This window comes from Aulostomus chinensis, chromosome 10, assembly GCF_037954235.1.
Source record: "Aulostomus chinensis isolate RoL2024-O1b breed Wild chromosome 10, RoL_Achi_v1.0, whole genome shotgun sequence".
NCBI lineage: Eukaryota > Metazoa > Chordata > Actinopteri > Syngnathiformes > Aulostomidae > Aulostomus > Aulostomus chinensis.
This window is the reverse complement of record NC_141329.1, coordinates 18840579-18868158: the sequence shown is the minus strand read 5'-3', so window position 1 is coordinate 18868158 and position 27580 is coordinate 18840579. Positions and strand designations below refer to the sequence as shown.

The following is a 27580-nucleotide window of genomic DNA, read 5'->3' as shown; positions in this document are numbered from 1 at the left end:
AAATAGAACTAGATGTTACAATCCCTTTGGATAGTTGGCGCTCTTAAAGTCAGCAGTCAGAGTAGAGTGGTGAAAGGGAGGGATGGTATTTCATTGGGGTCATCAGGTGGGCACCCTGCTTCATCAACGTTTCATTAATTTAAGCCCACGACGTCTCCATAGGGCTTAACAGTGTACCCAGCGTCCCAGGTACACCCCCCTCCATGCCATACCCTCCATGTCCCTTGATGGACTTTGCATGGCAGGGGCGTCCTTCTCCCTGAGCCAGGTGTAAGCCTGGCTGCATACCGTCTGTATTTATTTTTGTGTCCAGGCTATGTCACTGCGCTTTATCCAGAGCCAGTTGCAGCTTTTCTCAGCAGCACTCGCTATCGCTTTGATAGCCTGTTGGAGGGAGCGACACCCCCCCACTCCCATTTTTCTTAACAGACTGGTGGTGGATGTAGCAACAAACCCCCTGCATCCCACCTCTACTGGAAATATGAAGGTCTTCCAGCCATTCTGGGATGCTTCTGCTGCTAGGTCAGAATATTTGCTAATCTTCCTCTCAAAAGCTTCTTCAACCCCATCTTCCCAAGGTACTGTCAATTCGATGATATGGACCAGTTTTGCTGCTGGAGACCACAGGACCATGTCTGGCCGGAGTGGTGTTATCATTATCTATGGAGGAAACACTAGTTTTTTATCTAGGTCCACCTCCAATTTCCAATCCCGAGCAGCCTGCAGAAAGCTTGCATCCTTTGGTGTTGCCCGGTGCTCTTGAGGATGGCCAGCTGGTATGAACTGAGTGAAGTGGACTTTGTCTGATGATGTTTGCGGGAGAGCATTTATGGTAGTTCACTTCTTTTCCGGGATTGTTGCTAATTCTCTGAGAAATTGGTTGTGTCTCCAAGTATAGCGCCCTTGGGTGAGGCTGGTGGTGCACCCTGCTAGCATGTGCCTTCCAGTATTGAATACTGGACATACATCATGTACCAAAGCAACGCTCATGCATTCAACTGTGGAGAGTAGAGGAAACAGATTTTTTTGACTAGAAGAGGACATTCAGTGACACAGGAGTTCCTAAAAAATGTGGGAAAGGAACAGGAATAAAAATGATCTCAAATAAAAATAGAAATTGACAGTCTCTTCCAAAAGCTCCAGGTTAGGATTTGTGCGAATTTAAAATGCCTCTATTTCTCAAGGCAATAATCGTTAAAACTGACCAAAGTGTCGTGACCCACACAGGTCTTCATCAGGGTCGGAGTTCAACAACAGTCATTCACCACATGACCCTGATGACCTGTGTGGGTTGCAATTCCATGAACCCTACAGCGTGCCCTGGAGTTTGTGGAAGGAGACTTCCAATTTAATGTTTGATTGACATCTTTTTTTTTACTGGTGTAAAATGCTTTTGTCAAGACTGAACAAGTGGAATGAACCCAACGTATCCTCGGAGCACCTGGATGTGAGAGAGCCGAGAGTGCTTCTACTACAATTGTGATTTTGAAAAAAAAAAACAAAACCAACAAAAGCAAGGACCAAACTCAGCAGCTGAATTATCATGATCAGGAGTTCGCTAAGAGCTCGTCTTTACCGATACAAACATATGGTCAACTACGTGCTTCACTCAGCAGTAACTTTTTGGCAGACGGCAGCGGGCTGGTAAAAGGGGCGTGGCCGCTGGTCGTCGGCTGGTGGAGAATGGGAGATCGCGGTGGAGGGAGGGAGGGAGAGAAACGAAGGAGGAGGAACTTGGAGAAAAAAGTTAAAGTAAAAATGGCTTCCTTGTCTTTGGAGTCTGCAGAACAATCCGACAACAGCACAGAGGAGCCAACGGCAACGGAGTCCAAGGAGGACAGAGATCCAGTCCAAGTTTCGGAACAATTGCTCCAAAGTTTCCAAAAGTCGGCTCTGAGTTTTTCCACAGACCAAGTATCATGTCTGTGCGAGGCCCTCCTGCAGGCGGGCAATGTGGATCGCCTGTGGAGTTTTCTATCCACCATACATCCCTCGTCCGAGCTGCTACGTGGCAACGAGACTCTGCTGAAGGCCCAGGCACTGGTGGCTTTCCACCGGGAGGAATTCAAAGAGCTGTACGCCATCCTGGAGAGCCACGACTTCGATCCGTCCAACCATGGCTTCCTGCAAGACCTCTACCTGAAAGCCCGCTACAAGGAGGCGGAGATGTCCCGGGGCCGCAGCCTGGGCGCCGTGGACAAGTACCGGCTTAGGAAGAAGTTCCCCCTACCCAAAACCATCTGGGACGGTGAGGAAACCGTGTACTGCTTCAAAGAGAAATCTCGTAACGCCCTTAAGGAGTGTTACAAGAGCAACAGGTACCCTACTCCGGATGAGAAGAAAAACCTGGCCAAAGTTACTGGATTGTCCCTCACGCAGGTCAGCAACTGGTTCAAGAACCGGCGGCAGAGAGACAGAACCCCGTCCGGAACCCACAGCAAAAGGCAAGGCAACAACGCAGCAGACATATTTACACTACAATCATCCAGGTTGAAGAGATCATGTTAGTTTAATATCACAGGTCAAAATCCACATACCTTAAACGTTCCTTTTTTGAACTGAGGCCGGTTTGTTACTTTATGTTGAGTTAAACAGCGGTCAGGGTCATTTCTGATGTTCACGGTAAACAAAGCTGGACAGGCCCGCACGGGGCAGCTACATAGCACTCCAAAACTAACAAAGAAATCAAGTATTGCATGGAGCAGGAACATGGACCGAGGAGCGGACTCTTGACAGTAGTGAAGCCACACAGGTCTGCAACCAAGAGCGTGTTGCTTTGTTATGAAATGTGAGATCCGGGCGCCCTCCGTGGCTCAGGTTTCCTGCAACCCTGCACTACTGCATTGGGCCCCGTACAGCCAGGGGACCTAAGGTTAAAGTGAATGTGGGGGAGTTAAAGTAGGGGAAAAGAGATAACATAATGGAGAAAAAAATTGTTACACAGGCTGAAATCACACTGTGTATGGGAGGGAGGGACGCTGTAAAACGATGAGAGACAGTTCAGCTGACTGATCTTATCACATGAGGCTTTGTGGTTGTCTGGACCAGCAGGTGGATAATAATCACAAACTATTAATTATGAGCCCAAAATGAAAGAATTCATAATAATAATGACGTGGTAAAACTGCGGTATTACTCTAATCACAATATTAGTCTGTGTAAGTATATAACTACATTAATCCCCACAATTCTTATTTTAAAAAGCACTGCAGAAATGCTGCAGAAATTGCGTCATTAATGTAAATTATTTTGTTGTGATTCATTCAGTTAAAAATATTACAAACTTACCGTGATTTATATTTACATGTACCTGTAATTTGCATGCATTTTTCTCAATAACCATACCAGTGGACTTAGGACACCATATTTATACCCCTAATTACAATATTGCAAACAATACTCACAACAAGACATCTTCTTCCAATCATGCATCACTACTATATGCAGATATTTTATAAACGACTTGGCTGATATTCACATTCACATTTTGGGCATTTTGAGAAACGCATGTAAATATCATGAATTTGAAAAACCTTTTCTTTATTCAAAAACATTTGGCAAAGCCCGTATATTTATTGCATTATTTCCTCATCTTAAATATCTGATGAGCAAAGAAGAGACTTGAGGCAAAACTGTTCCAGTATAAATATTGGCCCCTGAACCAGTAACGATACTTTTAAGAGAGTTGCCAATATTTGCCAATTCAGATAATGTAATGTAATGTCAACGTCATCATACATCCTTATTATGAGACTCGTCGCTCCAGTTTTCCTCACTGGGCAGACAAATGATCAACATCTGCTGATGACATGTCAGTATTATCGTGCCTCCCTACTAAGATATACCTAGGAGTAATAAAAAGATGATACGTCCAGCCAACACATAGGTGATTGAGGTTCTGTCATTTTAATCTAAAGAAATTAAAGAAATTGCTATTTTTTGAAGCTGCTTTTCAGGAGATAATATTAAGAACATGAGCAAGTTTTTACACAGACAGGCAGATATTACCCTCAAAAGTGCATACTAACCTATTATCCGACAAATAATTAATCTTTTTTTTAAGCAGTCTTTCAGTACAGATTTAATATTCACCTGAATCACCTTACTTAAAAACAAGTTGCATCATTTTTACCGGAAACGGATCGTCTTGCCAAGAGATGCATATTTTCACGAGACACACCTTGACTGATGTCACAAAATAGAACACAATAGTGTATTGAAGTAACATCAACAGAGCAGTCACTTGAAGATTTAGTGCCTGCAACATGAAAACAAGGTTTTTAAAAGTGTGAGTGTCTTTAGTTCATGGAGGGCATGCTTGCAGTTCGCCTTTACTGTGATTTAATTAAATTGTCATACCATATTGAAAGTAAATGCTCGAATCAATAAATAAATATAAAAATAACACCTAATCTGTAAAACGTGCAAAAATTGTAAAAGTCATAAAACTGTTGAAATAAAATTGTACTGGTAATTGTTTGAGAAACCACCACTTTTCTCCCTATGTATTTGGATAATATATCATCAAAATAATCCAGTAGAATAAAATAGAATCGAATTCAAATTTATTGTCATTGCACGTCACAAGTACAGAGCAACGAAATGCCGTTTGCATCCATCCAGAAGTGCTTAGCAAGTATAAATATATTCACAAATGTACACAGTATGAAGGAGATATATACATGGGTAAATAACATTGTTATGATAACAATGGATGCAATATCTTTGTATCCAAATTTATCTTATGTTTCAGTGAGTCTGATGGAAATCACAGCACTGAGGACGAGGCAAGTGCGATGGATGACACCCCGGACAAACCTGAGGAAGCGGCTGGCACCACAGCCTCCATCATCTCTCTGTCTGCTGTTCCCTGCAGCACAGGAGGCCAGCTCATCCTCAATGGCTCCAGTGGTTTCCTCACTGCCTCTCAGCCATTGCTCCTCAATGGAAACCCCCTGATCTCCAGTACTGGTGCTGGTGTCATCATCAATGGGCTAAGCTTAGGGGATTGCCAGAAAGTCACCCTGAGTTCAGTTGCCAATCCCCCTTTGATACTGAACGGGGCTCAGGTTATAACCAAACCAGATCCTAGGGGTGTGCAGCAAGCCATTTCCTTGGCAGAACCAGAGATTTCAGCTGAGGAGACAAAGCCAAACAGCCTCCCCGCAGTGGTCCTAAGCACCAACACCACACCAGTCTCAAACCCCTCATCAATCATTTCCCTTCCTTTGCAAACAAAGACAGAAAGTGGCAATGCTTTGGATTTCATCTCTGTAACTGAGGAAATTATCGTCAAATCTGAAAACAGCCAAACAATGTCTTGTTCTTCTTCATCTTTGTCCCCATCATCACCCACTCTGTCCCCAGCTAGTCTCCCTTCACTGGTTCTTACACAAAACCCCCAACTTCAGGAGTCCCTCACCCTTTCAGGTGCTACGCCATCAACAGGCATGGCCTTGACCAGCTCTTCCGTGTCCCTCTCCAGCCAGCAAGGGGAGTATGTAGTCTTTGCCACGTCTGGCTCCCAGTTAAACCCCTCTACCACTGTGGTCAATGCCACCCATTCCACTCCTCAAGTCTTCTCTTTGCCACAGGTTGTGCCTTCCATCCAGGGTATACCAGTGTCCCAGCTGGTTCAGCACACTTCAGGGGCCCCAGTCTCTCAGTGCCCACAGCTGGTCCCCGTGTCCCCCCTAACCTCACCTCCTCCTCCCTTCCAAAACCCCCAGACAATGAACACAGGCGACCGACCACCGCAGCAGCAACAGGATACATCAGCACCCCTGCCTGAAGGTGCCACCACCATAGTCTCTATCTCACAGCTTCCCACAACTCCACTCCCGCAAAGGTTGACACTGGGGGACCAAATCTTGAACTCCACAGCCAGTAAAATCCAGGCACCACAAGTTATTTCCATCTCTTCCCCAACACAGGTGGTCCCAGTCCCCCAGGCTAAAGGCACCACACCAGCACAGTTAGTCCCCCTTTCCATGCCTCAGCTGGTTCCAGTCTCCTCCATCCAAACATCCTCCACCATCTCTTTCCCTCAGGTGATGCCTGCCAGCCCTTCTCTGTCCATCCCCTCTGCTGGAGTACCCTTACAGATCCTGACTTCAGCTCCTGCAACTGGAGGAGTCACACAAGGTCCCTTTAGGATAAACCAGCTGAGGCCCATTCAGAGTGTTGGTCCCCAAACCGGTGTTGCCCCTGGCGTGCAGCTGCTCAACTCTGGCTTCATGCAACTCCAGTCACCCTCTCAAGGTACAATGAATTCTTTAGCTGATAGAAAATGTAGAAAGTTTATTTGGTGTTAACTTCATGTGTGCAGAGTTTTCAGTGTTTACATGGTAACTTTATTGTTTATTGATGATAGAATTATTTTTATTATTTCAATCAAGAATCAATACATGTACCAGCACACAATTCCAAATGTCATATCTCAAACGTATCACTAGTCTACTAGTAACAGTATTCCTCTACCCATACAGTCATTAACCCACTCATACCTATTAACACTCGTACCCAGACACACTTACTCAACGTATATTAGCACTCATCCATCATCACCCATCCACATCCATTCACACAAATTCGCCAGTACACCAACACAGTTAAACACATGTACCCAAACACACACTCCTGCACCTACACATACACACATGCCCACCCCCCCAACACACACACACACACACTGTATTGTGTATTTAATGTCTCACACTGAGGGCACATGATACAAGTTTATTACATGAATAAATTGATGTAGATGTGCTTGACTCCCTGTAAATAGCAGTTACATACAATTAAGACTGCAAGTTAGTCACTCTTGATTAAATTACTTATATTTGCTTGCCTGTAAATGACAAAAATGATTACACATCACAGATTATATTGTCAAGTTGCCTATTTTGTCACACCAACAGCTCAAAACTTAAATATATTCATTACAAAGATGAAGAAGATAAACCTTTTCTATTCGTCTCTCAGTGGGGAAATTGGCAACACTCATCAACTCAGCAACTCATCACAAATGAGCAGCAAAAACTTTGGCATTGCTTCATCCTCAGACTCTTAAACCATTCATGAGACATAGAAATAGCTGGCATTTATTTGTCAATTTTGTAACTATTTCTTTCTGCTCTTTAATGTAAATATGGATGTCATTTACAAATGTAAAAACAGTTGGTTTAACCCATGATAATGTTAACATAGCACACACACACAAACATAATACATGTTTAATAAGACTTTAAGTGGAACTAAACTCTCTGACATTCCATTTTCAACCAAAATATTCACGATACCATTAGAGCAAAAAGGTGTCATGTCTTTTGAACATTAAATGAAGTGATACAACTGTTCTGGGATAAAACTCATTGTTGTTGATACTGACACAACTTTCCAAATATCTGAAAATGGAAATTTCACTGGTCGGAAGTGGCTAGACCCCCTTAAAGATTGCCCACGGACTGAGACGTTTATTTTGAGAAACCGCTGTGGACCTCCACGTCATGACTTGTAATTTAAAAAGACAGTCAATGTCCTGTTGTCACTCTGCAGTTAACGGCCCCTCCTCCCGAGCGGGTTGGTCTGCCTCTAGCCCTGCAGTGGGAATCCATGAAACTGCATTCATTTACAAACATATTCTGATCAAGACACAGCCTTCATATGAGTTGACACCATTTTTTTGCAAGCAATTACAAATCCAAGGCTGTCACTATGCTCGTACTTGTATGTTGTCTTGCATCCTGTCTTTCAAACAAGAGGCAGAACTGCAAATAACATGGCAGATGATCCTGTTATACAAATCTTTGTTGCTGACATTTGATTCATTTATCTCCGCTGTAGGTGACATTCTCCTTGGTGGAGGCTTCTACATGAGTGTTCAGCCAGACAAGTTGATTCTGACCTTTCCTGCTGGCGTTCAGCTCACCAGTTTGCCTCTGAAACCAGTAACAGATACTTCACCCATCCCCACAAATGGAGTGAGTCCGATTGTCACCCCCTCCAACCTGCCTTTAGCCTCCCAGCCTTCAACCACCATAGGCCAAAACCCCAGCATCCTCACAACATCCCCCCTGAACTTCATCAACTCATCTCCACCATACTGTGCTGCAGAAACTGGTATTGCAACCAGTCAGACACCCACCGTCCCCTCACCCAACACCCTGGACCACTCGGTGGCCCCAACAACACCAAACACTCTCTCTCCAGAGAGCATGCTTACCCTCAGTCCCATGTACAGTGGCATTACACCCAACACCCACTTGCCTCAGCCAGCCTGGAGCCCCCTGCCCCTCTCCACGTCAGCTAGTTTAACTCTGTTTGATGTGCGAGGGAAGGGGGACCTACCTGTAGACCCAGCTTTGTTAAGCCTACCTGGGGGAGAGTCATTGCTTCTTGGAAGCCCTTCTCCAGAGCAGGATGTGGAAGCCAGCTCACCACTAGGCCATCCTGAGGAAATGGATGGGGACTCTAAGATTCTGACTCAGCTCCAGTCTGTCCCAGTGGATGATGAGTTGGGCTTGTAGACTATTAACTGTGCTGCTCGGCAGCTCCATGTCTGATTACACAGTGAAACCTACAGTGAATGAAAGACTATACTGTTGAAGGTTTGTTTTTTTTTGTTATGCCTCATTGTCTTTTGCAGCTCATTTTTGCTCCAGACATTTAAAAAAATAATTCTCTCAGTGAGGCCTGGCACTTCTCAGAGTACCCCCCCATAGCGCTGAGGTAAGAGGATTTTCACCTCCTGGTTGAACATCATATTGGCTGACGAGGGGGGTACTCGTCTGCTTGTAAAGACGTTTTTACTTAAACTATGTGCCTTTGATAGTTTCTGTGTCTGATTTGATCAGAACCAGACAGGAGAACAAACATGGATTATCTTCTCTGGCCAAATTACCTTCCTTGTTGTCAAAACAAGGCAAAACCTCATAATGTTGTCAATTCTCTCTGCTATTCTTTGCAGGTTTTTGTATTGCAGAAGTTCTGCCCTTCTTGGCAGTTGTAGTTCGTTGTAGATCCGCTACAGCGACTCATCTGCAGATCACGTAGAAAAGGCACAACTCTAAAACCAGCGTTTCAGAACTTATTCAGGTATTCCTCTTGTTCATAGCCTGAAGACATTATTTGTAAAGAATTGGGCATAAAGTATTGTTTGCCTCCAGAACTAGGTTGATCGATTTGTATGTGAAACTTTTTTCTTTTACATCATAGCTTCAAGGGCCATACACAGGATTTTGTGGCAGATTACTTAAGTCTGGCTGTCGCTTATATTTCATTTATCGATATTCCAAACGATGTTTTGCAGTTTTCCAACGAGGCTGCTGCCTTTCATGAGTTAGAATATAGTAGGAAATAATAGGTATTTTACTCTATGCAATGCAAGTACATTTTGTATGGGACATTCACAAGTTTTCCAAGTTGAAAAGCCAGTTGGGAGATGAAACAAAGCTTTACAATAATTAACCTTTGATGAAGCCCGGTAGTGCATTACACTAAAACGTTTGCTGTGATTCCACTTTATTTGTGTTGTCAAACGCATCTGACGTACAAGTGCCTTATATTAAAGCTTACTGGTTTGATGTTGTGAGTTTTTACAACATTTTATAATTTCTATATACCCTGCCAAATTTTTGGATTGATTCTGTCTTCTTAGTGTAGCCACAATTGTGTATCTGTTTGATGTCCAGAATAATGTAATGCCACACTTTTGGTTGCATTGTTGGGAGGTTAATCTCCTCTATTTGTATATTTTGCACATTTCATTCACACAATGTTTACGCTGTGCTGCCTTGTTGCTATGACGGTGGTAGGACTCTTCAAAAATTTTCCCTGTAGACCTTTAATTGGAAGCTGCAGCTGTCAAATGAGTTGTACAGATGAAAAAGAAAAGAGGGGGGTTAATAATAAAAACCATTGGTGATGTAACTGCATTATCAATAGTTGTATGATCTTTCCACTGTCACAATACAGGCAGCGGCCAGACCTTTGGCCATGTATGGTACACAAAAACACATTGAAGTGTTGCATCTCGTTACAGTAATGGCCTTTGTGTTTTTATAGGTATATGTGTTGTTTGTCTCATTTGTACATTTAATCTATTTAAAGCATGTATCAATCAGTTTTCTATTTTAACAAAAAAAAGGGTCCTCATGGAAAAATGTAGATAGGAAATGATATTCATTTTCACTTGAAAGGTCACTGCCAACTGACAGTTTTAGACAACAGGTATTGAAATACATTTTTATTGGCTGACATGACATTAAAGCTGCATTTTAAAAATCTTTTTTTTTTTAAGTTACTTGTTCATCTTGCAAATTTTTTATTAAATGGCATAGACAAATCAGTTTTATTATCAAATGTACTTAGCATTTAAATAAATTAGGGGTAAAGGGAAATATGTGTGTAAAATAAGGTAGCCTGTGTTTGTTTATGAGCCATTTCTTACCAAAGTATGGAGACAGTACAGCCTCTGTGGGCTAAAGCACATTTGTACCCGTTCTGTTTGTAGCCTGGGATTTGTTTTCACCTTCCTACCTGACACACAGCGCACGAGACTCCAGATGTAACCAAAGATAATGTATTTTCATTTAGTTATTTTTTAATAGTTTTGAAAGGGATCATTTATGTCTGTTATACGTGGTTCTTGTTTTCTAATTTTTTGTATTAAATGCCTTATATTTTTTATATTGCATATTGTAATAAACTACATTTACAAAACCTCTGTGTATATCTCTAATACTTCCAACAGTTCACAGATCAGTTTTTTCCTGTACAAAACTCATAATGTCCTTTGTCTGGACAGGTGCCATACAATATTTTGCACATGCATGCATTTGTACAAGAGAAAGATGGATATGTGATGTTTATTTCTTAACCTGATACCCCCAAATTACCCCTCTCGCACAAAATAAAGGTGAGTTGTTACATGATCTCTTCACAAAGCTTTGGATTTCAATGCCGTAGCTATGATCCTCCCTAAAGAAGAGGTTGGCTTGTGAGTGTGAGGCCTTCTGTTCAGAGATTGCGTGGTTCATCTCACTCTCTCCTCCTACCACTGGGACCTGCTGAAGAAGCATCTCAAAGGTATTTTACTGACCTCAACAAAAAAATGTTCAATTGCAATTATAAAACAAAAAGGCCACGTGGCATCCATGGCTCAAAGCTAATGTATAAATTGAATGTCCCCCTCTGTCTCCAAACACCTTTGACGGAGACAACTGTGTCTCCCAAGGGGAGCATGGCTCAGATGTAGGGTAGCCTTCTAGCAACTGAATAGTCACTGATTCAATCCTCACTTCCCCTCGTGACAATAATGAAGTATCCTTCAGCTAGATACAGAGCCCCGGGTTGCTCAATAAGAGATTCCTACAGAACAGCAGAACAGCTCATGTGCGGGGTTGAAGGGACCTTTGACTGCAAGGGCAGCCTTAAAAGACCTTCTGCCAATGTGGCTGAGGCAGGGGGATTTCCTAGCTTTTTAGCTAACTAGCTAGCAGGGGTGTGTTCAAATTCATCACAGGATGGGAATGTTTGTAAACAATTTCAAACTTTTTTTTTTTCCTTTGCATTTGCCCCAAACATGACCGAACGATCTGAAAAGGTAGCTTGCGGTGAACAAATATGGATGCTGGATTGAGGGAAATGTGAATTGTATAATTGAATGAATGGAATGAATACAGGCGGTCCTTTCACTCACGTAACTGGCGGGGAAAACATCCAAAATATGACCATCTAGAAAAAAGTTGGTCGAACTCCAGATCATAATATATGAATTAGTATAATAACAATAGCAACTATTATTATAACGCATTCATCCCATCAGTTTCTCCAAGGAGGACTATGTGAACACGGAATATCCCAAAAGAAAGATAAGAATGTCTACTTTCAATAGAAATAAGTGAGTTTCTAAAATGTTTCGTCATGTAAATATCAGCAGTTGAACACAGTTTGTTTTCATGTGATAGAAAGAGTGAGGAGGCAAATGCACACTCACATATTGCACAAGAGCGCCAACTAGTGTAAAAAACGGAAAAAGCATTTTGACAGAAAAACACGTCAATGGCAGTGAACCATTGGATTCTGTTAGACATGTTAAGCCATCCATGGCAGTAAATCTGTACCATTATTTTCAGAATTTATAAAGACTAGCAGTTTTTCCACAAATGAAAGGAATCATTATCATTGACAAAATAGGAATACAATTTAACCTAGAATGAAAGCAATGATGTAAGTTAATACATATCAAGATAAAATTACTCGTAAAGCTTTTCATGAAATAATATTTAACATATAAACATTCTCTAAAATGAAAAAGCTTACAGCACCTGGTATTCCCAAGCAGTCTCCCATCCAAGTACTAACCAGACCCGACCCTGCTCAGCTTCCGAGATCAGATGAGATCAGGCGTGTTCAGAGTGGTATGGCTGTAAACAGGAGAGTGTGGCACATGTGGGCATTATATAGATTTCACTCACTTGACTTCATCACAGTTACTTCTCCAAATTTGCAAAGATTTCTCCAGATGTACACTGCTTGACCTTCAATTTGAATGCTGCGGAGAGGTGTTTCAAGTTGAAGTGTTTCAGGACGGAATGTTAGATGGAAGCCAGCTCAAGCTGGGCCCCAAAAAGTCAAAGCTGCTGTTTCCTTACAACTGTCTCCCTGCTAAAAAGAACAAACAGCACCATCTACTGTTTGAGGTCAGAAGTGAAAAAAGCTTACAGCACCTGGTATTCCCAGGCGGTCTCCCATCCAAGTACTAACCAGGCCCGACCCTGCTTAGCTTCCGAGATCAGACGAGATCGGGCGTGTTCAGAGTGGTATGGCCGTAAGCGGAGGACTGCCACTCCTGCGGGCCTTATATGCATTTCGCTCACTTGACCTGGTCGCGGTGGTCATGACGCGCCACAGCGTCGGGGTCCCTTCAAGGTTCAAATATTCCTCCTTGGCGATGCAAAGTGGAGTATGTTTATCTCATCCACAGCAAAGTACTGCATCTGCCATTTGTCTCCTTCACATTTTTGAAAGATTTCTGCGCATACACGCTGCTTGACGTTCAATTTCAAGGCTGCGGGGAGCTTCTTTTCCCTGAGGCCAGCTCAAGCGGGTTCCCAGGTCCTCAACGCTGCCCTTTCCGCCCACTGAAGTGAAAAAGCTTACAGCACCTGGTATTCCCAGGCGGTCTCCCATCCAAGTACTAACCAGGCCCGACCCTGCTTAGCTTCCGAGATCAGACGAGATCGGGCGTGTTCAGAGTGGTATGGCCGTAAGCAGGAGAGTATGGCACATGTGGGCATTATATAGATTTCACTCACTTGACCTCATCACAGTCATAGTGATGAGTAAGAGTGTCAGGGTCTTTTCAGAGTTCAAATATTTGTCCTTGTCAATGCAAAGTGGAGTATGTTTATGTCGTCCAGAGCAAAGTACTGCATCGGCCGTTCGTCTTCTCCAAATTTGCAAAGATTTCTCCAGATGTACGCTGCTTGACCTTCAATTTGAATGCTGCGGAGAGGTGTTTCAAGTTGAAGTGTTTCAGGACGGAATGTTAGATGGAAACCAGCTCAAGCTGGGCCCCAAAAAGTCAAAGCTGCTGTTTCCTTACAACTGTCTCCCTGCTAAAAAGAACAAACAGCACCATCTACTGTTTGAGGTCAGAAGTGAAAAAAGCTTACAGCACCTGGTATTCCCAGGCGGTCTCCCATCCAAGTACTAACCAGGCCCGACCCTGCTTAGCTTCCGAGATCAGACGAGATCGGGCGTGTTCAGAGTGGTATGGCCGTAAGCGGAGGACTGCCACTCCTGCGGGCCTTATATGCATTTCGCTCACTTTAACGCTTCCAAACCACAACGTGATAGGTAAACGTGTCATGGTCTATTCAAATGGCAAATATTTGTCCTCTCATTGCAAAGTGGAATAAGTTTATGTCATCCAGAGCAAAGTACTGCATCAGCCATTTGTCTTCTCCAAATTTGCAAGTATTTCTCCAGACGCATGCTGCTTGACATTCAACTTCAATGCGGAGAGGCGTTTTAAGTAGAAGTGATTAAAGAAAGAATGTTTGATGGAAGCCAGCTCAAGCTGGCCCCCAAAAAGTCAAAGCTGCCGTTTCCTCATACTGAAGTGAAAAAGCCTACAGAACCTGGCATTCCCAGGCGGTGTCCCATCAAATTACTTACCAGATCTTAAGGTCCCAAGGATCCTATCATTTTTTTTTCATGACATAGCTTAAACATCCCCATCTGTCAGACATTTTGTTCAGAGAAGCTCTCAACAGCTGCCCCATGTTTATTATCGCACTGCCTGAAAATTGACTGTCACTGTTGTTTTCAGTTAGGCAACTTCCAGCAGTTATGTTGCGTGCTTATATTGTTGTCTTATTATTATCAATCATTGCTGTCAAGGACTTCGTATCTGTGAACAGTGCTACACAGATAACTTTTACTTCCCTAGTTTTTGAGCTCAGAGGTGAAAAATCTTTCAGCACACAGCACCGGTAGTTAGTTTTTGTGATGGTCATATTATCCTCCTGACATTTCCATTTCCTATTTTCCAACCACTCTATCATTACTTGAAGAAAAGGCCAAAATAATTTTACTTCATCTTGGAACTACATGAGGCAAATAACGGTCAGGTGTGATGAGATGGCAGCACCCAAATGCAGAGAACAGCAAGAAGGATACAGAGAAGTGACAGATTTAAATAAACAAAATAAAAAAACAGGAAGGAATGACACAACAAAATAGAACCAAACTCAGCTAATGACATTCCAAGTGACACAGGTTACTAGGAAGTTTAAAGCAGATGGAGACACAAGAGGAAAGTGATTACAAAATTAAAAAAGGAACTAACAGGACTCTTCAAGCCCAAACCACAAACAAGGGAACATAAAGATAACAAAACAAATGAGTTCTTGATAACACAAACATTTAGAGCAGGGGTCTCAAACTGGTCCAGTAAAGAGCCGTGTGGCTGCAGGTTTTCTTTCCAACCCAATAAAAGCAACCCCTGATCCAACAAATGAGCTGTGTGAACTAGAGCTGCAACTAACGACTATTTTAATAGTCGACTAGTCACCGACTATTGAAATGATTAATCGACTAATCGTAAAATTATTAATTTTTTCTTAAATTTAGCATGAAGTTGATTTAATTATGTGGCAAATGATAATAAACACAAGAAAGATGGGTACAATGAAAAATACATCTTTCATTGAACAAACAGCGGATTCGTACAAAAATTAAATAAAAATGTCCTGTCTAAAACCAGTGCTCGGTCAGTGGAGACATAAATCCATAAATAAATAAATCTGTCCATTTTTTTAGGGACAGGCAAATAAATAAATCAAAATCAAGTAAACTTTTTTTATAGTGAAAATACGCTTATAAAATGTACAATGAATGTCATAAAAACCGTACTGGCTTAAATGTGACTTTAATCTCATTGAGGCGAGTCAGACTCCGTTTCCTTCAACTGTCTCTTCAAATATTCCTGCATCTCCGAGGTACCGCCATGATACGCAAGGTCTGCTTAGCAAACTTTCCAAGTAGTCTTTTTATTCGCGGTATCCAGGCTAAAATGCTCCCAAAATTTAGAAGTTTTGGTGCGCGAACCTGATGTTGACGCCGCCATTTCTGTATGTTACCGCTCAGAGACAGAGACGCTACTGCGCATGCGCAACTCTCGGCAGAGATTATAATCAAGTGAGATGCCTCACTCTGTTGGAAAAACGCGTCTGGCGACAATAGTCGACGATGGAATTCATTGTTGACTATTTCTATTATCGATTTTTGTCAACAACGTCGACTAATCGTTGCAGCCCTAGTGTGAACACAGCTTAATTGATTTAAGTAGAATCAGGTGTTGCTTTTGCTGGGTTGAAATGAAAACCTGCAGCCACACGGCTCTTTACTGGACCAGTTTGAGACCCTGGTCTACATAGACCATGAAAACAACTTACCTTCTGATTGATCCAGAGAGAGCACTTTGATGTGTTATCTTCTTTCATCTCCACATCATGGTAGATACCATCAGTCACCTACAAAACACGACATACAATCATACTGGAAGAATTTGTCACAAATTATCTATTTTCATCAATGGGAGGCACTGCATTTTCTCTGTACTAGAGTTCTCATATTGTGCGTCTATCTAGCATGTTATTAGCTAATCTTAGTTTGTTCAGTCATTTTTTTTTCTTGTTTCCTTAATTTCCAGTTGAGGTGCTGGTGAGGTAATCATCGCACTTGCTGACGGGTCAGATTATCCAATCCACCAGCATCAGGATCTGCATAATCCTCTCTACCTGTTTGGGATGGAAGACTTTGCAGAATTAAGGATCAATGTTCACAGGCTTTCTATTGGCTCAAGAGACAGAAGTCAGAGCGTAGAAAAACAACAGAAGAAAAAGAGCGTGTAAAACCAAACACTGTTTTAGTTGAACAAATTGAACAGTATATCAAGAAAGCCAATGTGGTGATCTGAGCCCCAGAGACTAATATCAACTAAAAGTGAGACTCTGAGACCAAAGAGAGAGATTAGTCAGAGGGGCTCTGTTGTGTCCCTCTGTAAGGAACTCTGAATTGCCCTGTGTATGAATGGTGCTATACAAATAAATTTGCCTTGCCTTACCTCGCCTTGTGTCACCAAGGGATTTTAGACCCCATGAAAAAACCTCACATTGGGCCTCCACTATCCAACAGGCCATGAAAACCTTGTACAAATACTGACACCTGTAGTTCGTAAATACATCAAAGATGCGATAATAATCCATCTCCATCTCTGGTGCTCAGCGGTGGTCTTGTTTTGGCTGGAGGTTTCCTTCTCCTCTCTTGCTCCAAGATGTCTGCAAATAGTGCCAACACCTTGTCATGGCGCCACCTATATCTCCACTGGGCCAATGCAATCTTGCACCCTGAAAGGATATGCGCCATAGTTCCTTTACCACCACACAACCTGCACAGAGGGTCCTCCCTCATTCTCCACCTATGCAGGTTGACTGGGGTCGGTAGGGTGTCGTACACTGCTTGGAGCAGAAACGAGATACGGAAAGGCTCCAGCCTCCACAATTCACTCCATGCGATGCTCCTCTTGGGAAGGTTCCACCTAGTCCAGGCGCCTTGAGTTGCTAGCTCGATGGATTTAGCTCTTTGATGTTCTTCCTCAAGGTTTCTTACTTCGTCCTGGATCATGGTCCTCTTCTCCCTTGGAGTGGATTTCGACCACTGCTGGAAGTGTGATGTTCCTAGACCCTGTCTTCCAGTGCACGGGTTTCCGATGGTATCTTTGGTCCTGAGAGAAGCTTTGCCTGGTTAACTGCAGTACTGGCGACCCACTTCCTGCCAGATCTTGTTCTTATTCCTGCTTCCCTGACGAGTTGGTCTTGGGTGTCCCTATACATCAGGGAATGTCTGCATTTAGCAACCTTGAACTCCTCCACAACTGAGGACAGGGGAAGCTGGAGCTGACCCGCCCTTATGTAGAGCCCCACTGATGTAAAGCTTGGGGGTATTCCCAACCATCTTCGAAGGTGCTTGTTGAACTTCCATCGCTTCAACTGCTGTTATAGGCACTTCGTACATGGTGAGAAGCCACATAAGTCTTTGGTGCAGGCTGTGTTGGTAAATCCAGCACTTATATTTTCCAGGCAGGCCAGACTTATCAATCTTCTTTAACCATTCTTTAACTTGTTTTTCTGTGCTGGAGATGCTGTTTTTGTCAGACAGGGAATCATCATACCACTTTCCAAGGCATTTAATAGGGTTCCCCTGGATGTTCGGGATCTCTTCCCCTTGAACAAGCACCTTGAACCGTTCCGTTGTTTTACCCTTTTGGATCACCAAAAGTTATACTGCTTTTCTGGTCTGGCCTTGTACTCTCTCCTTGGCACTGTCACAAACCGTTCTTTTTTTTTTCTTTTTTTTTTAACTCGGCAAAAGAACGGTTTGATCAGAAAAGCAGGATAACAGAAGAGAAAGGAAAATCAAACAACTCAGGCGGGAGATTAAAACCCTGAGAAAGCAGTTCAAATTGGCAAGCACGGAAGAAAAGGAAGGAATAAAAGAGCTGAATCAAGTGCCCCACTCAAAAAATTTAAATAACTGCTTTTGTAGGGCTGCAATTCTTCAAGCCCACACCTCATTGTAAGATATTTACTGACTGTGAACTGTAAAAATATAATAGTGCAACAGACTGAATACCTATGAATTTGCCATTTGCTTCAAAACTGATAAAACTCGGCTGTAAAATGATTTGTTACACCGTATGTCCTTACAAGTGAAATGGTACTCTGCTAAAATCTGCTCAGACATGGGAATATAGTGCACACAATATGTTTAATAACGTTCAACACCCTATTACTCCTCTTGTTGTCTGCGTTAATCAGAATGCTATCCACCTTTAGTTCTGAGAGTGTTTAATTGGGGGTGGTGTTGTTATGAGGATGGAGGGGTGCTGTTTGTTGGCAAAGCACAATGAACAAGAAGGAAGAAATGATATCGTAGGGAATAGCTAGCTTCAGGTTTGCCTGCAGAAATATCACTTTAAAGAGGGTCTGAATTTCAATAGTAAAAATGTTTAAGAAAGATAATTTTAGGAGGCTAAAATAAAGTTAGCTTACTTTGTGAGCTTAGCTCATTAACTGTCACCGCCACACTCATAGACTGTACCACCGACCTTTTTCTTTCTTCAACTGGGTGACACAAGGTCGACGTTTCAGAGGTGTGTCCTTTGTTTGCGTTTGAGATAGCCAGATAACTTCTTGGAAAACTGTTGCAGAGACGTCAGTTGACCGTGGCTGGACACTGACCCACACCACTACTCAGGGGTGAAAGTGGCTTAAAAGTCTTGCTGGAACTGTACGCACGCCCAAATGGCAAGCGCCACTGACAGAGTTTTACGGTTTTAATCAGTTTTGGGTGATTTTTATTACAGTTTTCGGGTGTCTAGTCCCCACACAACTGCAGCTCCCATAGCACCCTCCTCACCACCCAGAAGGGTAAGCAGTGGCCATGGGTCTAACAGCATCACCTAAGTCAAGATAAGATAAGATATGATAAGATCAATGTCACTGTATGGAACATTTACAATAAACTATCACCACAAACACATAGTAACTTCAACAAAGAAAGAAATGACACATTACTGATAACATTATGCCATAACATAATTTTCTTTATAATATTTACGTCATCCTAGTCATCTGCGCGGGGGAAGTCCATTCATCGTGTACGTGGGTGCACTGTGACGTCACATGAGCGCAAACCAAGCCCAGCAACTCGGTAGCGCTGCGCGTGCTTGCGCCCCACCCCGCGCAGCGTCTGCCACGTTCAGTGTGAAACCGCCTTACGTCGTTTTCTTTTTTTAATATGGGATTTTGACAGCTCCCTTCTCCTCCTTTTTTTTAAACGGAACTCCGTTCCGGCCGTGAATATTGCACTGGAACTGCGTTCCGGCCCGTTCTGGCTCACTTCACCCCTGCCGCTACTACAGTTGGCCGCGTTGCTTAAGGAGGCAGGATCAAACCACTTCTTGTTGAGGGGGTGTAAGCTCTCTAGGTGCTTACATAAATTTCCCCCCAAATTTAGTTTTTTAAGTATCTTGAAACCAAATACTTTAATTAAATATATATATAAATGTATATATATATATAAATTATATTTTAAATTATATTATATTTTTAAATTTTATTTTAACATACACCTTTAGATGGTGCTAAGAATAATTAGAAAACCAACCGTATTTCCATATACTAAAATGCTCTAAAAATATCTTTGATTTATCTCAAACTTTACACGATGAGGGGTTAATGTATTTAACTATTATTGTATGCACATTTGAAATTCCATCCATCCTTCCATTTTCTACTGCTTATCCTGTTAAGGGTTGTGAGGGGACTAGAGCCTATCCCAGCAGACTTTGGGCAAGAGGTGGGGTTCATCATGGCCACCATTCCATGACAGGGCCAACACATATAGACAGACAACCATTCACACTCACAGTCACACCTACGGTCAATTTAGAGTATCAATCAGCCTCGTCCCCTCTTGATGTCTTTGGACTGTGGGAGGAAGCCAGACTACCTGGAGAGAACCCACACAGGCACAGGGACAGGCTGCCCATGTTTGAAATTGTAAAATAAACATTAGCAGTGTGTGCAGTGTTACTAAATACATACTGGAATGAGTGACTTTGACATTGAAGGGTCATGGTAAATTTGATGAACTAGTGTTTCTGGCTGTTGCTAGAACTAAAGACTCAAGGTTATCTTCACAGATGCCACACTACATGGTTGGATACTTGATTCACCATGGTTGAAATGTGTGAGTGACACAATGACGCAAAAAAGGTGAGTAGGCTTGAATTTATGTTCTCCAGGTGCTGACCTCAGGTAATGTGGCAAAACATGAGCCTTGAAATGAAAAGCGGCGTGTCACGATCCATTGAGTGACTGACAAATCTTTCTTCATTCCCATGGTAGACTCACTGTTCCAATCATTGACATAACAAGAGACTTGTTGCTGATTACATGAAGAAACAAGATCAGTACTTCTTCTGTGTCTTTCTTTGTCTGCTGAGACAGCAAGTATCCTCAAGGGTGTGTGAATGAATGAGGTGTTTTTCTCTTCAGCTGTGCACCGATGGAACCTGATAGTAAACCAAAAGTGAAACTGAAGAACAAACTGGCACCATCTTCTTGCACTGCTTCGGATGGGCTTTTTGTTGTCCTTCTGGAAACAAATTTTTATTGGACATTGAACAATCAGACAATACAAGCTCCAAGCCACATCAACTTCCTTGCATCAATTCAGCTGATCCTAAACATTAGAAGAGACCCTTAGTTAGACAAATAAAGCAACGCAATTATCTTTCAAGTTAATCAGACTTGGTATGACAAATCAAATTCATTTGGTCATTTGGCGTGCACATTAATGTGCAAAGCGCCAGTGCCCATGTGTGTCTCATTTCTTCAACAATCCAAAGCGCAGTGCTCTTGATTTGCACTTGTTCAGTACTTATAAGACCACAGCTGAATTAAGTCGTGCTTAAATCCCACAATGCATCACGTTGGTGAAGTTCATTAAAAGGAGACAAGAAGGCCGAAGGAATGTCAATATAAGAAAAATGTTTCAAAGACGTAAATTTTTGTAACATCATAATACATTTATATCATAACAATATGATGGTATACCCATTTTACAAGCACAATCAATATCTCCGAGCAAGTCAATAGTAATTAATAACATTTCAATTTATTCCATGAAGGAGCCACAGAACAAAGGTTACAATTGATCAGTTTAAGTGTGTGTGCTAGTGGTGCAAAGAACACAGCATCTGATGAATGTCCTTAACTTTTGTCATGTCTTTAAATTGGATGGTGGCCATGTATGTATCTCTTTTTTTAATTTGATATACAAAGATATTATTATTGATAATCATTTTGAATGTTATGAAAGCCACATGCTGCAGTTGATGGGGCTGTCTTTAGCAATGCTGAATCTGCTGTTTCTGTATCTGATGTTCCAATTGCTTTTAAAAATTCCAGTAAATTCAGTATGTGCTGACAGTGTCATTTCCTTCAATTCACCATCATGACTTCTTCATCTGGATATTTGGTAACGTATTTTCCTTCAGTATTAGCTCCATGTTAGCTAAGCCTGTCTGTCGCTATCAAAGTTCCAGATCCCCATTTTCTGAGGCTCTTCCTCTCTCTCCTCAGCTACTGGTTCCAGCAGGCACACAATCCTCTGCTGGACTGCAGCACATCTTCACAGCACAGCTATTTCCACACGCAAAGCTGCAGGTTAAAACAGGGGGCAAGGATGGGCCCTCGCTGTGGTTGACTGGGGAGGCCTCACCCTGGATGGATGCTGAGCCTTCAGTAAACTCTGGCTGTATGGTGCAGCAGGTCACGCCTGCACTCTTAAGCACTTTGGTGATGCCTGCTAGCATATCAGTACATCTGGAAACAAAAGAAAATGACATAGATGAATAACTTTTTGTTTGGAATTAAAAACCTATTCATCAAAACTTGTCACTAACCACTCCTAAAATCATGTGTGAGCATGGGTGTTGGAAAAAAAAAAGAAAATGTATGATTTGGCAAGCAAATACCAAAGTGATATGACATTATCACCCTGTTATTTGATTCATGCTAACCCATACATTATCACCCATGTTATCAACTCTGTTCCTCAAGTTAACTACAACAATATTTCATCAGAAACTAGTATTTTTAGAGGTAATAATGGGAAAAATCTTGAAACCAGTAGCTACAACATAAATGGTTGCCATGTCACCTGTGTACTGGAAATCCAGCGTGGCTGTGCACATGGACAGAAGCCACTATGAAGGAATCAGTCAACTCCCAGATGTGGAGGTCGTGTACTGCAAGAACTCCGGGCACACTTGTGATCCTTTGTCTGAGCTCAGACACACAGATCTGGCGAGGTGTGGCCTGCATCAGTAGCAGTCCATACTTGTGCACCTGAGGAGATTTATGAGTGAAACAAATTCATGACAGCACTGTGTCGGATACTGGCAGCATGATAAACTGACATTTGAACTGATCCTCACTAGGTTGCTAAATAGTTACTAGAGCAAGCGAAATTTTGAATAACATCAAACCAGTGGTGTTGCTCTGGCAATTAGCATAACCACAGCCAGGGTGGAGACTCCAGGATCCAGGTAAGCCAGGAGGCTGCAGGGCATAGAGCTGTGGATGCACTGAGGGCCTATCATCAGTATCACCAGGCTGCTGATCAGAACCAGAACAGAGGTCAAAAGGCCCTGAATGACCAGGATGAATGCGGGGAGGCAGATTGGCCAGTGGTTGCTCACTGCAGGGCTCTCAGTATGATGTGACGACTCCCAGACCACAGATGTTTTAGGAGCAGCTTGACTCTCTGAAAGTCAAAAAACAATGAACTATATGTACAGTGAAACAGGCAGAGGCAGAGTTTTTCACACTTTAACACAGAGATGTACTTGAACATCAGTAATGCTATATTCCTAATATTGAGACTTAGTTTCACAAGGTGGAAAATGTCCAAAATCCTAATTAAAATTACCATCTGATAATGCTTGATTGTTACAATTCGATTGCTGGACATGATTGCGTGAGTGTCACAACCTTCACCTTTTGCCCTTCAAATCTAACCTGTGTGTGATTATGTAAATCAGATCATGCCATGTCTGGTGGTCCACCCACTGTCCAATCACAACGTGGCTCTGCCCCTGATTTCTCCTACCTCAGCTGCTCATCTGACTGTTATGTTCATCATGCTTTACTATGTTTTTATGTTTTACTATGGAGTGACATCTTTTGCCCTGATTTTGTTTGGTTTTGAAAATGAATCATTTTACTACATCCGTTCATTTTCCAATGCTTATCCTGATAAGGGTCGTGGGGGGCTGGAGCCTATCCCTGCTACCTCCCAGCAGAGGCAGGGTTCACCCTAGACAGGTCACCAGTCCATCCCAGGGCCAAAACATATAGACAGACAACCATTCACACTCACAGTCACACCTACGGTCAATTTAGAGTATCAATCAGCCTCGTCCTCTCTTGATGTCTTTGGACTGTGGGAGGAAGCTGGAGTACCAGAGAGAACCCACGCAGGAACAGGGAGAACATGCAGACTCCACACAGAGAGATCCTGTGCCAGGGCTGTGAGGCGACTGTGCTAACCACTGTACCACCCATAATTTTTCTCCTTAAACATGAATAATCTAAATTCAACCATTCCATCACGGCTGTTTTTAGTTACTTCTATCACCCTGACTGAGCTGGGGTCATGATGTGTTTCAGCTGTTGAAGATGATGTAAAAACTGATGCTCAGCATGTAGATCATGTATGTCCAAAGATGTCCAAGGCGTTTTATTGGACCATAGAAAGACCACATCTTTTTAGAAGCGCATTCTCTTCTACAAATAAAAAGATTATACTTCCTTACCGAGATGTTCTTTGGAGCTAACCCCATGTCTGCAGGTCTGCAGGTCCTTCACTGTCCCTTCTTCGTAGTGGCTGCCCTGTGGAGCTGCTGGATGCTGATGCACCTCTTGCTCTTCACCACGGGTTTGAGAGTCAGTGTCGAGGATACTGGAGGTTGCCGGGTTACAGAGGACAAGTGCCCCATTGAGAAGGGTGCCTTCCATAGCAGAGTGGACTGGGTTAACCTCATCAAGGACTGGACCCGGCTCAGTCGGGCCATTGGTTTCCTCTTCAGAGAAGGCTGTGGGAATCAAACAAAGGAATGCAGAACGCTGTTTGATGTTCCTTACAGCTGAATATACACTAAGTTGGCAGCTGCTTCAAAGAGAAATCTGTCAGATAAATATCATCACCTGGACAAGCACCATGGTTACAATGATTTCACACCCCACCCCCCCGGCCCCCCGGTTGGATTCCCATGGGATTGTGGTTATTTTATTTGATCCCAATGATTTTGAACCATTGAGCCAAGTTTCCTTAATATCCCTCTTTTTTTATAATTTCCCAATATACCTAAAGTTTTTATTAGTTAGATTAGTTATAGTCTAAGAAAAAAAGTACAATCCCCTTAACAACTGTCTCCACATTTTCCTTAAAACTGCAACATACCTTAAAACAGGAACTCAACATTAGATTTGAATTGTAAAGTCCAATGAATTTCATCACTTTTTAACACACATTTAGCAGCTATGGCATCGCAGATTGGATGAATACAATTTCATCTGTTAGCAGTTTTGAAATGTGCTATGTCGCTTCCTATATTTTATATTAAGGTTTAAAGGATACAGTCATTTTTTTTTATCATGCTGAAAAAATTCAGCATTTTCTTTTCTTTTCAATAAAGTCCATGTCCAGTAACCTCCAATTAGTACTAGCCATAATCAATAGACTTGAAATAACACGTCTTTATATGATATCCTTCTTGTCTTCGTTTGAATATTTTTGTGAAAAATCATTATCATTATTTTTTTTAAAAGCCCTCAATGTCCACTGACCAAGGTACGTTTAATTTCCAACAGTTAGAATGAAACTGAAAATATGGGACACACCCCTTTTTATTACCACCTGTCTTTCATAGGAATATTTGAGCTCAAAACTGATTTCTTTTCACATCTATCAATATCAATCATTTTACCCACCAACATGCTATTTGTATGAGACTGGAAATGACGGACACACCTTTTCTTACACTTCAGTTAATAGTCAATCAAACTAAGAGACAAAAGAAATGTCTGTCTTGACAAACACCCGCTGCGACCTGGCAAATCAAACTGATGGTACAGTGAGTAAGTTCTAAAATCTTATTAAGTTAAGAACCTATAGATCCTTACTAGAGGATGATGTGGTTGCACGCATTAATATAATGTCTGGATGACTTGATGACTGTCCAGGTGTTTGGTGACCATTAAACCTGATAGTTCACTTTAAATTATTACCTCTATAGTTCACTTCAAGGTAACATTCATTCATTTGGTCCTTGCCAGCTTCAGCTCTGTTACATCGAAGCTTATCCCAATTCAGCCAGAGCACCAACAGGTTATGGAGCAGACTGACAACTCCTACAACCACAAGCAGCAGGGGATACTGGACTGGGTGTGGCTCCAGGGGGAAACTGACAATTTCCATCAGGCTGGAGATACAAAGAGAGGCCAAGAGGAGAGCAGAAAAGAATGTTCCCATTGCTTGAGCCCTGCTGTCAGTGTAGGAGAGACCACAGACCAGAGCTGGTGGATAAAAACTAGAGGAGGAGAGTTCATGAGAGTTCACTTCTTCACACTGAAGCTGAGAGGATGAAGCTTCAAAAAGAATGCTGGACTGATTGGTAGCAATCCGTTGGCCAGTTAGACGTTTGGCGTATAACTCTGCACCCGGGATGGAAGGAAGCGACGGTGAGAGGGCAGAAGGGTGTGGGGGAGAGTCCTGTGAGGGCAGCTGAGATCTGTCTCTGTTTGCAGAGTGAGGAAGAGTCATATGCATGAGGATGAAGAGCGTGTGAAACCCATCCACCAGAGTGATGAAGGACTTGCACAGTTGACTGATGATCACTTCACACACAAGCAGCAGGAGGGCTGCTGCCAGCTTGCACCTGTGTGGCACCTTCATACCTGCAACTAAACATTCACACATGCAAAAATAGTTCATGCATACAAACACAAACACTGATGTGAAAGCAGTCACATTTATAGAAACATTTAAGAAAAGAACTAAAACATGATTGAACATTTTCTCCCTTTTTACTGCTTTTTCTAAGTTGTTAACTTCTTGAAAACGGAGGGAGATATGTTTGCATCAGTGGGACATAGAAACAAGAACTGGATCTTTTGTAGAAATGTTGGTATGGATGTAAATAATTCCTGTTTGTAGTCAAGACATGGCAAATGTTTCTTCTTCATAACTAGCATCTGCATTATAGAGGTTGTCCACCAGGAGCACTGATAAGTTTGTTTTTAGCCTTTTGTGTTAAACTTCTGGTTTCCCCTGAGTAAACACAGCTGAAATGACAGAATTAGATGATAGGTGATTAATCACCCGCTCAGTTTTAGACGACACCACTAATTATCTGAGCAAATGCCGATGACTTGAAGTTGCACTTGTACATGCATTCAAATCCTTATTAAACATAAAAAAATGAAGTATAACAGCATAGGGAGAACACTGTCTTCAATCACTCCACTATCACACTTGAATATATTGAAATTTTAAGTTTTAGCCAAACTAAAAGTACTTATAACGCACATTTGCCCCCACAGAGTTACATTAAGCTGTTTTATCAATAATATCATTGTTTTATTTTTGTGAATGGATAAAGTCGAGTTACTGTAACAGCTGGGGTTCAGTCCATTGATAATATACAGATGTAAATGAACGTACAAACACTGATCATATCTCATTTAATAATTAACACTCTTCTCAAGCAAGTATTGCACTAAAAGATTCAGACTTTCCTGCATATATTCATTATTTAAGTGTTACATTTCATAAAATGCAAAAACTAAGTAAAGCACGTAAAAGCTGCACATATAGGGTCCATGAATAAATGTACATAGATATTTTCCAACACTGATCTTCATGTTAAGATAAAGTCTCAGAAGCCTGTCTGGACTGTCATTCACTCCTGAGCACATGTAACTTACTGTAACTCATGAATGAAGCACAAGTAACACAGCAAATGTTGCATAAATAGCACTTGAAAATCAAAATAATCAAAACCAGCCCAGTTAGAATCATAATTACCCCAGAAAAGTGGCAGACCCTCGTCTAGCGATCAATGGAAAGCTCTCAGATCACAAAAATGCCATTCATTGCTCTGACCATCTCTCCTCTGCCCGCGCCTGCTGTCCCACAGCACTCCTCCTCTAATCTCTGTCATGTGAGTTGGGGAGGGGGGGGCGGGTGGTATCGTCCTCGCCCTTCTTATCCCTGTTTGCATTCCCTACTCAGTTTTTTTTTTTTCAGGGGAGACAATTCAGAGGACAATTCCACAGCCCACCCACTCTTCAAACACACCACTGATCAGGTCAGGTGAAGCAAATTTTTTTCTGATTAAACCCACATTGTGTTGTCAAGATTACGTAATCCCATC

General features: G+C 42.2%; 2 protein-coding genes, 3 non-coding genes and 1 pseudogene across 5 annotated transcripts; 1 reads left to right on the top strand and 5 right to left on the bottom strand.

The window, feature by feature from the left end:
• Positions 1-1731: 1731 nt before the first annotated feature.
• Positions 1732-10671, top strand: six5 (SIX homeobox 5). Its single transcript, XM_086216261.1, has 3 exons — positions 1732-2444; positions 4754-6261; positions 7846-10671. The coding sequence occupies exons 1-3, from the start codon at positions 1759-1761 to the stop codon at positions 8526-8528; spliced, it is 2877 nt and encodes a 958-aa protein (XP_086072387.1). The 5' UTR covers positions 1732-1758; the 3' UTR covers positions 8529-10671.
• A 1646-nt stretch (positions 10672-12317) lies between these two features.
• Positions 12318-12436, bottom strand: LOC147254611 (5S ribosomal RNA; annotated as a pseudogene).
• Positions 12437-12719: 283 nt separating this feature from the next.
• LOC147254610 (5S ribosomal RNA) lies at positions 12720-12838 on the bottom strand. The gene has a single exon (XR_015118361.1). It is a non-coding gene; the product is annotated as a 5S ribosomal RNA (ribosomal RNA).
• A 319-nt stretch (positions 12839-13157) lies between these two features.
• LOC147254609 (5S ribosomal RNA) lies at positions 13158-13276 on the bottom strand. Its single transcript, XR_015118350.1, has one exon. It is a non-coding gene; the product is annotated as a 5S ribosomal RNA (ribosomal RNA).
• A 396-nt stretch (positions 13277-13672) lies between these two features.
• LOC147254608 (5S ribosomal RNA) lies at positions 13673-13791 on the bottom strand. Its single transcript, XR_015118254.1, has one exon. It is a non-coding gene; the product is annotated as a 5S ribosomal RNA (ribosomal RNA).
• Positions 13792-20738: 6947 nt separating this feature from the next.
• On the bottom strand, positions 20739-27323 carry LOC147254607 (proton-coupled zinc antiporter SLC30A1). Its single transcript, XM_086215189.1, has 6 exons — positions 27232-27323; positions 25434-26108; positions 23960-24238; positions 22631-22908; positions 22303-22490; positions 20739-21965 (listed from the first exon to the last, which is right to left on the bottom strand). The coding sequence occupies exons 2-6, from the start codon at positions 26098-26100 to the stop codon at positions 21719-21721; spliced, it is 1659 nt and encodes a 552-aa protein (XP_086071315.1). The 5' UTR covers positions 26101-26108; positions 27232-27323; the 3' UTR covers positions 20739-21718.
• Between the last annotated feature and the right edge of the window lie 257 nt (positions 27324-27580).